Consider the following 14,683-nt stretch of genomic DNA (forward strand, 5'->3'; position numbering starts at 1 on the left):
ACGTCGGGATCACTTAAAACAGCTGTAAACTCGCCGTAGCTTTTGGTTGCTAGGCAACCGCTTTGAACTGCGGCAAGGCGCCTATGGCTTGAGGCTAACGGCTCTCCCAACTCGCCTTCTTTCAGCGTATCAGTGCCTCTCAACTGACCAAAATCAGATTGAAGATGCCAGGGTACTCTCCTGTGGCTGTGATCGCAAATCAGTGGTCAAAATCTTCAGATTTAACAAAAAACTCCGGTAGCAAGAGCGGAGCCTTTCTCTTTTGCGTCCTTTCTCATTGACAGGAAGTGACGTATATCACTTGCTGTTTAATCAGCATCTTGACATGCCACACCTGTGAGGTGGGATGGATTATATTAGCAAAGTGCTCACTAACATAGATTTAGACAGATTTCTTAACAATATTTGAGAGGCTCAGGTCTTTTGTGTATATAGTAAAAGTTTTAGATCATTGAGTTCAACTCATGAAACATGGGAGCAAAAACAAAAGTGTCCCTACGCATGCGCCTTGTGCAATTGGCATCAAGATTTGTGCAGTTGCCAATCATGTGCAATGTTCTACACATTTGCTCTGTGCTGAGTGAATTCCTTGCATGGCAGTTCCCGGCATCAGTGTATGAATGTGGAAATAGTGTCAAAGCGCTTTGAGTACCTTGAAGGTAGAAAAGCACCATACATTTGCCATTTAATCATGTTTGTTTTTTTCCCATTTATGAGTCGCAGGAGTTCCTGTAATGTTGTTTCTTCAAAAATAAATACATTATTTTGGAGAGCAATATCCGTCGTACATACAGTACATTCGTATCTGCGTTAATAGAACCCAGTTGGAGCTGGGACACGTTATCTTTAATCTAGTAAAGAATTGCATAAAGACATCAGCTAAGTGGGTGGAGCTACTGGGAGAAGTCCCTTGTTGTGTTAAACAAGTATTTAGGATCGTTTTTATTTGGGCGGAGGAGATTGGATAAATTATCCAACTGTCACTTCATGCTTGATGGAAAACCTTAAGTTTCATCGGATGCCATTTACGTTACAGCTTTCTAGATGTTATTTCAAGAGTTCTGGTTTCTTCTGTATGCCTTTTGAAGGCCTCTTTTAGCTTCAGCTTTGCTATACTATCAATGGCGTTGCACAGGGCAACGTTAAAAGTTGTTAGTGAGGTTATCAATAAGGCCCACATAATTTCGGAAGAGTCTTAGTTATAGCAGCATTAATGTAACGGCTGCTAAAGCATTGGCTGACGGCACACCACTGCTAATATGGTGTGCCGTCAGGGCCAGCAAGGCCTTCTCTGCTGGCCTAACATAACCAAAAAATCGTGATCATAATTAAAAGATAAAATTATTTTTTTATTTACTTTCCCTCAATATCTAAAAGTATTCATATTATCTTCATGTCATATTATGCTCGTTCCAGTGTTGTTGTTTTTAGTTTTAGTTTGTATACAATCAGAATTCAGCTAGCTTATGTTGCCATGCTGTAGGAAATCTGCCGGAGGCCTTCAGAATCAAGAATGCGGGTGTCCGTGCACTTTAAATAAACGGGGACATACAGTTGCGATAGCCAATCAAATCACGAGTTGTTGTCAGTAAGGCCTTCTAGATGGCCTCACGTTGAACGTGACATTTACGCGTCCTGTGATTGGATACTCGTTCAAATTCATCCGCCGTTAGCGGATGAATTTGAGAACACATAGAGTTGAGAGACGGTTGCGATAGCCAATCAGATCACAAGTTGTTGACAGTAGCCTATTTAAGTAGCCTGATGTTAACGAGACTGCGATACTCACTTGTCATTCCAAAGTGAGTATCCATTCATAAGTTTCAATTTAGCAGGAAGCGGGAAGTGTTGCGCCATAGCCAGGCCGGGATAGCAGAGAGGGAGAACAATACGTTGATTAGGTGGCAGATATATATTTGCAAGGCCATTTTCAAGAAGGATATTTAAAGAGAAACTACATCTTGTGAGACGATGCCGACCAACCCCGGAAGCTAGCTCAGCTTTTCGATGATGATGATGATGATGATGATGCCGCCATTTCCACTCAAATAAGCCGACGACTAGCGGTACCACTGGCTTATACGGCGTCGAATAGCTGCTACAAATTTTGAGTTCAGATATTTTATTTTTTCACTTTTAATATGTTTTTTTGCAATCTTAATTTTGACAGTACCACATAAGATATGTTTTAATTGCTGATGCGTTTTAATGGATTTTTAAATGCGCCAGAAAATAACCAGTTTTGTACCCTGTTGAGGTGTTTCAATGTCCAGTAGGACATAAATGTCTTTCTGTATAGTATTTCTCTAGAAATGGTCATGTTGTGACATCTATTACGGTATTTTGAGAGGTGATCTTTGAAGTCAGACATCACTGCAGGCCTAGGTGGGAAACGCACAGCCCACCACTGGTTATTAGTAACTTGTTGACAATGAGTCAGAACTTAGCATTTTATAAGATAGTGATCGGACATTACTTAAGTGTACGGGAGTACCATAACTTTGTAGATGGTGACACCCTGGACAAGGACGAGATCTATCGTATGCAGGTGTGGGTTAATTTATTATTCGTGTAAGACCACAGCTGTCAATTATAGTCTGGAGCGCCACGCACGGAGGTTCTGATGATATTGGGTATATTGGATGGATAATGGATATTAAAATTCCCCATTATAACTGTTATTATCTGCGTGCGTCACTACATCAGCACTAAACTCTAAACATTTGCTGATAAAGTTCGAATAGGACCAGGGCGGCAATAGATAACAGCCAGATGGAGAGATAGCGGTGTGTTATATTTATAGGGATTAGGGGTTAAGGTTTTCATTGGATATTATTTCTAACATGCCAGAGGCTGTTCACCTTGGAGACCTGCTGCGGATATGGGTACGGCCTGGCGCGAGATTTACACCCTGTACCTCTTTTGAGGGGACGAGTTATAGTTAAGAGCAGATGCCTCGTGAAGTCGATAAAAATCATCTGGTGTTAGCCTCACTACATTTCCATGCACTAAATTAGACTGTTTTCTCAAGTAGTTAGTTTTTTTGTATTTTCACACTATGTATAAAATCAAAGTGTCCATGCTTACTCTCAAATGTGACTATTGGTCATACGCCATGTGCCACTGGGGGGCGCTTATTTCATTCTATCGCAGATAACTGAATTACTTATATGGTTGACGTATGTCGTCACACTAGGATTTGCGGATCCTTACAACTTGTTTTAACTGATGTACGCTGTAATATTGGCACAAATTACAAATATTACGTCTCTAATGGCTATGCTGATGTTAAGTAGCAGACAGCATCAAGAAATGATCTTGGACTGCGCTACAGACATGACGCCACTACCAAGAATGTATCGGGTCAGATTCAAAGAAAGACGGCAAAATAGTTTTTTCGAGGGAAATTTCGGACCAAAATAATGGAAACAAAACATTTAAATATCTCAAAGTTCATTCAAAAGGCTATGTGCATTGATGGACGGAATTTTAAATCGGAAAAAAAGTACTGTGCGCATAATCGGTTCACCGTGGCTCGTAGGCCGATTAGGGCTGCTACAAACTGGGCTAGTCAGCCTGCTGCAGCTAATGCTAGTAAACTAGTCCGCAGCGTCTTAAAGTTACAAAAATACTCTGCTCTTACTGGCGGACACAGCCCTCTACTAGAGGGCTGTGTCCTATCCATGAGAAAGGTGCTTGAAGAACAGGAAGCCATACTCACGTTGTTTCTTTCACCTAGTCGAGTTCTTGCTGTCTTCGGCGCGCAGTCGCTTGGAGTGGGACTAGCTTAGCTTTGCTAATTTAGCAGCTAGCTCTCTGAAAGTGAAGCGATGAAACAGAGTGGGTGCTTTGTAAGTTTGATAAGACTACTAAATGTGTTGGAGAAGGAATAAAGAAAGCTGTAAAACAATTAGAATCACACAGATAGAAAGATAAGACTTTGAAGCTTTGAACGGCGAACTGTAGCAGCAGCGGGAGCAAGCAGACTTCCGTTTGTATGAAACACTTACTGAATGGAAACAACAAATAGGGCTTTGGAAAACCAGAAATTCTGGGAATTCCTGAAAAAAAATTTAAACCTGGAACATTGGTATTATGAAGTTGCAGGATGTTGGAATGGTTTGACTCTGTTGAAAAATTTGGAAATTGTGGAAGTTTAAAAAAAGTTCCCATTCATTTTCAATGGGAACATTTTCCCAGAAACCTGGGAGTTTTGACAAATCTGGGAATTTTTTGAAAAATGTTGAAGAAATCACAACGATTCCTGAATCGGATAAACAGGGATGAAGTTACGTTGACCCAAAAATAGGCAGAATAAGAACCGTTCAAATCCGTCAAGAAATGTGGTGTATGTAGAAGTTTGTATGTTGCCCATTTATTTTCAATATGTAAGATTTCTGTGTTTCTATGTGACTCACATTTCGACATGTTACCATAGCAACAACGCTGCAAACATTACTAGCTGATTTGACAATGTACTTTTTGGGCTTCCTCCAAGACAAACGTCAAGTTTGCAATAGATCTGAGACTCTTAGGACCCACGGAATCACTAGTTGCTAGCTTGTTTGTAGTGGAGGCACACAAGGCTAACCTTGTAGCTCACGACAATGCCATGTTGCGTTACATATCGTGGGATTAAACAATAATTTAGAAATAAATAATGTCTAATTACCTTTTCCTCCTCTTTCCCCATGTCCATGAGCTGAAACGTTGCGCTTGATAATGCTGCGGTGCACACTCACTCCGAAACGAGTTGTCCGGAGCTGCTTGGCTGTCAGGAAGAGAAAGGCAACGCTGTGTGACCGCTCAGGTGTCGCTGCCTGCAGGTGCAACGAACGGCTGCAGCCCGACCGTTGATGCATTGAAAGTGTTCTTATATTCTCCGCTGAAGCCATCGAATTATGAAGTAGAGCGCCTGCCTCGGTTAAGCTACTTGTCAGCAGTTAGGCAGACATTTTGTTCACAAACAACTTGGCTTAAAAAAAAAATACTTGGCTGAAAAGGGGCGGGCATCATTGCTGACCAGAACCGGAAGGCAAATGTTCTTACATACACTAGTGAAAAGCTCTCACACATACAAGTGAAATCCTTTCTCACATTCAACTGAAATTTGTATGTGTGGGCGTGAGAGAAAAAAAAATCAGTAGTGTTTGTGAGTGTTTCAGTAGTGTGGGAGAGAGAGAAACATTTCAGTTGTTTATGTGAGAGCATATCAGTAGTGTGTATGAGAGTGTTTCAGTAGTGTGTATAAGAGCATTTCAATAGTGTATAAAACTGTTTCAGTAGTGTGTATGAGAGTGTTTCAGTAGTGTGTGTGTGAGAAAAACATTTCAGTTGTTTATGTGAGAGCATTTCAGTAGTGTGTATAAGAGTGTTTCAGTAGTGTGTATAAGAGCATTTCAGTAGTGTGTATAAGAGTGTTTCAGTAGTGTGTCTGAGGGAAAAACATTTCAGTTGTTTATGTGAGAGCATTTCAGTAGTGTATAAGAGTGTTTCAGTAGTGTTTATAAGAGCATTTCAGTAGTGTGTATAAGAGTGTTTCAGTAGTGTGTAAAAGAGTGTTTCAGTAGTGTGCATGAGAGTGTTTCAGTAGTGTGTGTGTGAGAGAAAAACATTTCAGTTGTTTATGTGAGAGCATTTCAGTAGTGTGTATAACAGTGTTCCAGTAGTGTGTATGAGAGTGTTTCAGTAGTGTGTGAGAGAAAAACATTTCAGTTGTTTATGTGAGAACATTTCAGTAGTGTATGTAAGAGGTAATTCTGAATAATGTCCTTAACGGCCCCTCATACTTGACCCTGACCAATCACAACAGGCAGTAGGAGGCTGCCAGATCCGAGAGTTTCAGCCAAGGAAAAGTAATGCAGATGTTCCCCACATACAGTACTCAACCTTAAAATATATGGATTATTTTATTAAAATGAACGTTTAAGCCCCTGAAATGATGAGGATATGGCCCTTTTAATCTCTGTTTTTTCTCCTTTTCTGCATAATCACATTTCCATTTCCAGTGGACACCTGCATGTTTGTATCGTCTGTGATCCATGTGGAACTGCATTCAATGACATTTAATGAACTTTTTTTTTTAGAAATTCAAGGATTCAAATAACTTAACATGTTGACATGGAGACTGTGTCATGATTGCAAACAAAAAGCATTTCAATTGTAAACACGTAAATTAAAATAATTTACATGTTTCTGAATTCGAAAAGTGAAGGGGAAATGAGCAGGTGCATAGAGAAATGTATTTGTCTATAAATAATTGAGTTAATTATTGGAATGTAAAGTGTATTTCCAAATGATAACCCTCCAAAAGATGTACAGAGTAAAACATGTTAGGGGCGGCGTGGCGTAGTGGATAGAGCAACCGTGCCAGAAACCTGAGGGTTGCAGGTTCGCTCCCCGCCTCTTACCATCTAAAAATCGCTTCCGTTGTGTCCTTGGGCAGGACACTTCACCCTTTTCCCCCGGTGCCGCTCACACTGGTGAAATGAATGATGAATGCAATGCAAATTGCAGCCACGCTTCCGTCAGTCTACCCCAGGGCAGCTGTGGCTACGAAAGTAACTTACCACCACCAGGTGTGAATGATTGATGGGTTCAGAAAAACAATGTAAAGCGACTTTGGGTACTTAGAAATGCGCTATATAAATCCCAGGTATTATTATTATTATTATTATTATGTAAGCCCATTGAAATGCCCATCAATTGCCATACTAGTTAAATATTGTTTGTCACTTTGTGGGCCCTCTTGACTAGTGAAGATGATGACACATTAATTGTCAATGTCAAGCAGTCAGTGTCATTTAATCATCACATTATTTAATCCTCATTTTTACTTGCAGTGGTCAGTGATCATGTGTGTGTGTCTGACTGCACTAAAAGTAGTTTTGGACAGATTTTGCATACCGATTATGAAAGCAAAATTGTCCTACCACTTATATATATATTTATATATATATATATATATATATATATATATATATATATATATATATATATATATATATATATTTAACTTTATGTGTTTGATGGACAGATCCAAGCCAGGTAGCTGCTACATGTGCAAAGGGAAAGCCAGTCCCAGGATCTCGCAAGATGGTGGCAATTTTTGATTACGATCCACGAGAAAGCTCCCCCAACACTGATATAGAGGTTAGTTTGGGCACACACATAGACATATTTTTCTTTTGTTCGTGATGCCTTTTGTTTTTTCAGGTTGAGTTGACCTTCAGTGCCGGAGACGTCATCAATGTGATTGGCGACATGGATGAAGATGGCTTCTTCTATGTATGTATAATTTCATACACTTCAAAAGTTAAAATACAGTCAAAACTTTGCAAGTGGAAACCGTATCTATAGCAGCCACCATAAGCAGCCAGTAGCCCTATTTTGCATCTCTTGATAATTTATTTTTCTCCATAGAGTGAACACTAATGTCAACATTTGAGTCTTAGTTGTTATTATTTGATTGTTTACTCTTCTTAGGATAAACTTGCAAGGATGTGATTGGTTGTGTGCTTTTTTCCATAATATTTAAGTTAAATAATTTGATAACAGCAACTAACAATGACGCTTTCTTGCAGTTTACGTAAAACTAATAGTCTTTCACACACGGGGGTGGGCGGTGCTGTACGTACTACACATCCGTTCGCATACACATCGTATTTCCCACACCGACGAGCAATCTTTTTTGTTCTCAAACGTTTAACCAATCAGCAAGCAGCAGCTCTCTACTCTCACCATCTCATCGAATCATCAACATATAGTGGCCACCTGTCTATAGTGGCCACTTATGCTATTTCCTTTGAGTGGTCGCAATAGATACTAGTTGGGGATTTTACACTGCATTTCAAAATCGGCAGAGGTATCGTGTTTGGCATAGCTAAATTCAACAATAATGTCATTGCTCCTCCCAACAGCTGTGAAAGTTTTCTCCCATAATTGGAATAAGTGAAGTGAAGTGAATTACATTTATATAGCGCTTTTTCTCAAGTGACTCAAAGCGCTTTACATAGTGAAACCCAATATCTAAGTTACATTCAAACCAGTGTGGGTGGCACTGGGAGCAGGTGGGTAAAGTGTCTTGCCCAAGGACACAACGGCAGTGACTAGGATGGCGGAAGCGGGGATCGAACCTGCAACCCTCAAGTTGCTGGCACGGCCGCTCTACCAACCGAGCTATACCGCCCCACTAACCAGAGTGACTCACAGTTAGCCATAAAGCAAATACAATTGCACTAGTGCAGTGTCATACAACAAATGGTCATAAATCTACTTGGTCGTAGATAAGTGCAGCACACTTTGAATGCTGGGAACACATGGAAAAGAGGAATCACGCACATCATAGTACAAGGAAACTGGACTCAAGGCCCAAACATACTCGGGAAGAATGTACATGGAACGTAGTCCACGGAGGTATGCACGTACACAAAGCAGACGTCCACCGGGCCTGTGCGTGCGAAGCTGCAATCTTATGACTATGCGGACAAGAGTCAAGTCACTGTGTATTTTTCATATCGACCCGCATGTGAAATGTATTTTTCCACCAAAACATATTACAAAATTTAAATCATGCCAACTAATGAAATAAATGTTTACCACGACTCGCCTTTAAAACAATTTCCAACATAGTTGACATGCTGAGTCAAACTGAATGCAACATTTGGCCCGGGGCAGCTGGTGGCAAGGACCACTTGGCAAGAATACTCCCCTTCCTCGTCTCTTGTGGCATTTAATGGCCGCACAAACCACCGACTGTCAGGTAGAGCAGCTCCACTTTCTCGTTGACAGTGTAGCGCACCATGACAGAAAAATGTAAACAATGCGCAGGGATTTTTGGATGTTTCACAGAAATTTCACAGGAAAAAGTCTGTTTTGAAGCCCAAATACCTACATATTGCGCTTCACACACCCTTTTTATTAACCAGTAGAAATGCAGTTTTTTGCCATTCTTCCTCTTCCCTGGCTCAGCAACATCACCGCAGCACGTCAGCATGCTGAGGAAAAAAAATACTGGTATTTTTTAAAGGCACTATAGTACCGTTTTCAATTTATTAGTACCGGTATACCGGACACAACCCTAATATATATATATATTGTATATATATGTATATGTATATATATACATACATATATATATGTATATATATATAAATATATATATACACATACACATTACGTTAACGTGTTATTCACTTCCAGGTTAAGGCGTAACCAGGAAGACACGTGCATTGTTTTACACTGTCTGGTATTACGATGACATGCGACCAATTTCGCTTGAAAACAGAGCTGTAGATAAGACTAAGATAACTTGTTGGTATTGCAGCAACAAACGTTGCATTTACAAACTTTGCAACATTTAAAATGTTTTTATCATCAGCGCACATCAGCTTTAAAACACCATCTTAAAGCGAAACACATACTCGAAGATGTCGCCACTAGCATAAATGCTACGTTGCAACAAGCAGAGGAGAACGCTTCTCTGGCAGTCTACCTGTGTCAATGTTGTCAACATAGGTACCACAGTTAAGTTAAACATATGCCTTTGCTAAACGGACAGCCACTGCACGTAAACCACTAAACATCTGTGAAGACCTTCACCAACTTAGTCTTGCAAGAAAATAAGGCTGCAGCTAACGATTATTTTTCTATTGATTAATCTATAGATTTTAATTTTTTTTTTTCGATTAATCGGTTAATCTATAGATTATTTTTTTCGATTAATCTATAGATTATTTTTCCTTTTAACGATTATTTTTTTTTATTTAAAATGAAGATGAAAAAATAAATGTAGGCCAGTTTAAAAAAAAAAAATATATATATATATATATATTTTTTTTTTTTTAAATTAATTTAACATAACAAATACAATATATCAATATAGATGAATACAGTCTGCAGGGATACAGTCCGTAAGCACACATGATTGTATTTCTTTATGAAAAAAATAAAATAAAAATCCCCCAAGCCCCCCCCCCCCCCGGTCCGTGGGGGGACACATTTTCAAGCGTTGACCGGTCCCCAGCTACAAAAAGGTTGGGGACCACTGGCCTACAACATTGAAAACATCATGACAAAATATTCTGTAACAATGTAAACATTTAAAACTTTTAACATTTAACAAAATTAAAAGTAGCTTATTTGCTTTTTAATGTGCAAATATAAAAGTAAACATCCAGTGCAAATTTTAATATTCTGCAATAGTATAAGCATTTCAAAAGTAAAAGTATTGCTTATTTTGCTTTAAAATGTGCAAAAATAAAGATAAACATCCAATACAAAAAAGTGCAAAACGAAATATTCTGTAACAACAGTGTAAACATTTCAACAAAAGTGAAAGTATTGCTTATTTGCTAAAATGTGCAAAAATAAAGATAAACATCCAGCACAAAAAAGTGCCAATCTAAATATTCTGGAGCACTGTAAACATTAAGTATTGCTTTTAAAATGTGCAAAATAAACATCAAGTCCAACACAGTACACAATAACTAATTCTACTCATTCCAGTGAGTGACTAACAGTTGTAATGAAGAAAGGTTAGCATGTCTACATGCTCTGGGGTGAGGCTGGTTCTTTTCTTGTTTACAATATTCCCAGCAGCTGAAAATAGGCGCTCAGAAGGGGTCGATGTGGCTGGAACTGAGAGGTAATTAGCCTTCACCTTCACTGTAATTAGCCTTCACTGCGAGTGAGCTGAGCTGCAGTTTATATTTCTAGAAGGTCAACGGGCTCGTAGTGATGTTACTAGTAGTTGACTGGGAGGTGTTTATTATCATTTGGGGAGAGTCCGGTGCCTGATGCTCACCTGCTAAACACCTATCTGCTCGACGCTGAAGCGCTGACTACATGCGCTCTGAATACGCACTGCTGATTGGCTGCTAACGCTCTGAATACGCACTGCTGATTGGCTGTTAACGCTTTGTGTGTACCAATCAGATGGTTGTGTGGATGGGACAATGCTGGGTGCTGAGACAGAGGCAGAAGGAGCAAAGCAGCTTGTTAAGACTTTAGCTTAGAAACTCGTTCGGTACACCCCCGTACCGAACCGAAAGCCCCGTACCGAAACGGTTCAATACAAAACACGTACCGTTACACCCCTAGCAGATACAAATGACACATTCATGTTTTTGTGTAATGATGACAACGTATACTCACGCGGACGATTGACTAGTTGGTGGTTGATCGTTTTCTTTTCAAATGTTCGTTCATAGCCGTTGTGCTGCTATGATAGGCCATTTTCACTCGACACAGTGTGCATACACAACATTATTAGGCCGTTTATTGAAATACTCCCACACTTTTGACGACTTTTGGTGTGCTTTTTCCCCCTCGCTCGCACCGCTTGCATCGTCTGCTTTGTGCTGTGCCATGACGTAATTATGCGACGCGTCGACGCACAAAAACGGCGTCGACGTCTTTACGTAACCGATGACGTCGACTACGTCGACGCGTCGTTTCAGCCTTACAAGAAAATGTCATTCATATCACCACAGCTGATCCATCGAACTACCTTGGAGATGGAATTACAGCAGGGATAAACCAACTGTACTATAAAACAAGAGCATCCAGTTGCTGAATGTGAGTTTATTTTGCTTCCGGAGAACACCGGACAGATAAGTGATCATAAGTGATCATGATGATCATAAGTGATCATAACGAGTAGGGGTGGGGGAAAAAATCGATTCGAATTCGAATCGCGATTCTGACGTTGTGCGATTCAGAATTGATTCTCATTTTTAAAAAATCGATTTTTATTTTTATTTTTTATTTTTTTATTTTTTTATTTTTTATTTTTATTTTTATTAATCAATCCAACAAAACAATACACAGCAATACCATAACAATGCAATCCTTCATTGACATTATCATTAGACATTAAGATAAAAAAAGAACAATAGTGTCAGAGTGGCTTACACTTGCATCGCTTATGAGATGCGATGCAAGTGTAAGCCACTCTGACACTATTGTTCTTTTTTTATTTTAACACACTGTGTCCAATATTTTCACAAAGATAAAATAAGTCATATTTTTGGTTCATTTAATAGTTAAAACAAATGTACATCATTGCAAACAGTTGATAAAACATTGTCCTTTACAATTATAAAACCTTTTTAAAAAAATCTACTACTCTGCTTGCATGTCAGCAGACTGGGGTAGATCCTGCTGAAATCCTATGTATTGAATGAATAGACAATCCTTTTGAATCTTGGCAAAAATCTTACCCACACGATTATCAAATGTAATAGGAAAATTAATTCATACTGACCAAACTGGCTTCATGGAAGGTCGACAATCTTCAGACAATACAAGGAAATTGTTTAATGTTATTTACTATGCTAGAAGTCTCCCTTATTCCACAGCAGTATGTAGTGTTGATGCGGAGAAGGCATTCCACCGCATAAACTGGTCATTTATGTTTTGCACATTACGTAAATTTGGATTTGGAGATCATTTTATACAATGGATTAAGATGTTATACAAGGCCCATGGCATCAGTCAAAACCAATAATCATATTTCAGAACCTTTTTTGTTAAAAAGAGGAGTAAAACAGGGATGTCCTGCATCTGGATTATTATTTAATTTGGTTATTGAACCCTTAGCTGCAAAAATAAGAAGTGAAAATAATATTCATGGTATAAATATTGGCTCTCAGTATAATAAGCTATCGATGTATTGTGACGACATAATTTTTTTACCTGTCACATGTTAACTCCTGTCTTCTTTATATCAATAATGTCATCACTAAATATGGCTGTTTATCAGGGTATAAAGTTAATTGGGACAAATGTGACATATTACCACTTAATAAACACTGCAATAAATTACAAGTTCAGAACTCCAAAGTTAAATTGTATTGCATTATTATGGTATTGTTGTGTATTGTTTTCACAAAAAAAAAAAAAAATCGTTTTTGAATCGAGAATCGTTTTGAATTGAAAAAAAATCGATTTTGAATCGAATCGTGACCCCTAGAATCGATTTTGAATCGAATCGTGGGACACCCAAAGATTCCCAGCCCTAATAACGAGATACGATAGCTTTGTACCAAAAAAGAGATTGGTGTTGAGTATTAAACTTTGCGACTGGTTTTTTCAGATATTGACCACGTTGGGGTTCCGGTCAGAGAACACACGGTCATCATTTGGACTCTTCCAACTTTAATGGTGCATATTGCTTTAGGTTAGGTTCATTTAGTATCTGTAAACCACAAGCAAACACCCATCAACATTTATGTCATTTAACTAAACAACAATATATATATTATGCCTATAGATATGCTCAAAGTAAAGTACTAGAGGCATAATATATTGCATTTCCACAATGGCATGTGAGCTAGCCACATTAGCAGCAGCAATGCCATCCTTAACAGGGAGATGTTAGCTCGTAGCATTCTGACAACACAGCACCAATAATATTAATAAAACACCACTAAATGTTACACAAACACAGTGATGTCTATTAATAAACTAAATGAGTCTTATATAATAATCAACATACTCACATCGTCAAAGACTAGAGCACCGATTAAACGTAGCAGAGAAACAAGTTACCACACATTAACACACGTCAAAAGGGAAGCGGAAGTGATACCTACAGGAAAGAAGCGGAAGTGACACTGTCAAGAAATGCTTCAAAATAAAGTATCTGAAACGTAGATAACATGGAGAATTTTTAACAATTAGCATTGTCATCTGAAGAGGTAAACAAGTGTGTTTGTTTAATAAACAACTGGTTAAAATGAAGAAGAGTAAATGGTGCACTATGTTACTAAATATTTTTAAACTGCGCACTTATTTATTACTATACTTACTATCACCAAGTTTTGAGAAAACCAATGACTTGCAGTTCAGTAAAATATTTAAAAAACATTCCTGTAAGACATTCTGACTACAAAACTGAGAAATTTTCTTCAGCTAATTGTATTTATGCTGCAAACAATAACCCGTGATTAATTAATCACAGATCTAGAGTGGGATTATATACAGTTGTGGTCAAAAGCTTACATACACTTGTAAAGAACATAATGTCATGGCTGTCTTGAGTTTCCAATAACTTTTACAAGTCTTATTTTTTTGTGATAGAGTGATTGGAGCACATACTTGTTGGTCACAAAAAACATTCATGAAGTTTGGTTCTTTAATGAATTTATTATGGGTCTACTGAAAATGTGACCAAATCTGCTGGGTCAAAATTATACATACAGCAATGTTAATATTTGGTTACATGTCCCTTGGCAAGTTTCACTGCAATAAGGCGCTTTTGGTAGCCATCCTCAAGCTTCTGGCAAGCTTCTGGTTGAATTTTTGACCACTCCTCTTGACAAAATAGGTGCAGTTCAGCTAAATTTGTTGGTTTTCTGACATGGACTTGTTTCTTCAGCATTGTCCACATGTTCTCAATGGGATTTAAGTCAGGACTTTGGGAAGGCCTTTCTAAAACCTTAATTCTAGCCTGATTTAGCCATTTTTTTACCACTTTTGACATGGGTTTGGGGTCACTGTCCTGTTGGAACACCCAACTGCGCCCAAGACCCAACCTCCGGGCTGATGATTTTAGGTTGTCCTGAAGAAATTGGAGGTAATCCTACTTTTTCATTGTCCCATTTACTCTCTGTAAAGCACCAGTTCCATTGGCAGCAAAGGAGGCCCAGAGCATAATACTACCACCACCATGCCTCATCTT

General features: G+C 38.7%; 1 protein-coding gene and 1 long non-coding RNA gene across 6 annotated transcripts in view; one reads left to right on the forward strand and one right to left on the reverse strand.

The window, feature by feature from the left end:
• The window catches only part of LOC133650831 (peripheral-type benzodiazepine receptor-associated protein 1), a 207,047-nt gene that overhangs the window by 185,821 nt on the left and 6,543 nt on the right, over positions 1 to 14,683 (forward strand). For all 4 annotated transcript variants that reach the window (XM_062048513.1, XM_062048514.1, XM_062048512.1 and 1 more), the window contains 2 exons: positions 7,037 to 7,152; positions 7,216 to 7,287. In XM_062048513.1, coding sequence (XP_061904497.1) covers positions 7,037 to 7,152; positions 7,216 to 7,287 — 188 coding nt within the window. The remainder of the gene's footprint in view (positions 1 to 7,036; positions 7,153 to 7,215; positions 7,288 to 14,683) is intronic.
• The window catches only part of LOC133650834 (uncharacterized), an 80,535-nt gene that overhangs the window by 56,241 nt on the left and 9,611 nt on the right, over positions 1 to 14,683 (reverse strand). The window contains exon 3 of one of the 2 annotated variants that reach the window (XR_009826319.1): positions 4,673 to 4,771. The exons of the other annotated variant lie outside the window; for it this stretch is intronic. This is a non-coding gene — a long non-coding RNA (uncharacterized LOC133650834). Of the gene's footprint in view, positions 1 to 4,672; positions 4,772 to 14,683 lie in introns of those variants that run through there. 2 annotated transcript variants of the gene reach the window in all.

Source organism: Entelurus aequoreus, linkage group LG05, assembly GCF_033978785.1.
Source record: "Entelurus aequoreus isolate RoL-2023_Sb linkage group LG05, RoL_Eaeq_v1.1, whole genome shotgun sequence".
NCBI classification, from domain to species: Eukaryota; Metazoa; Chordata; class Actinopteri; order Syngnathiformes; family Syngnathidae; genus Entelurus; species Entelurus aequoreus.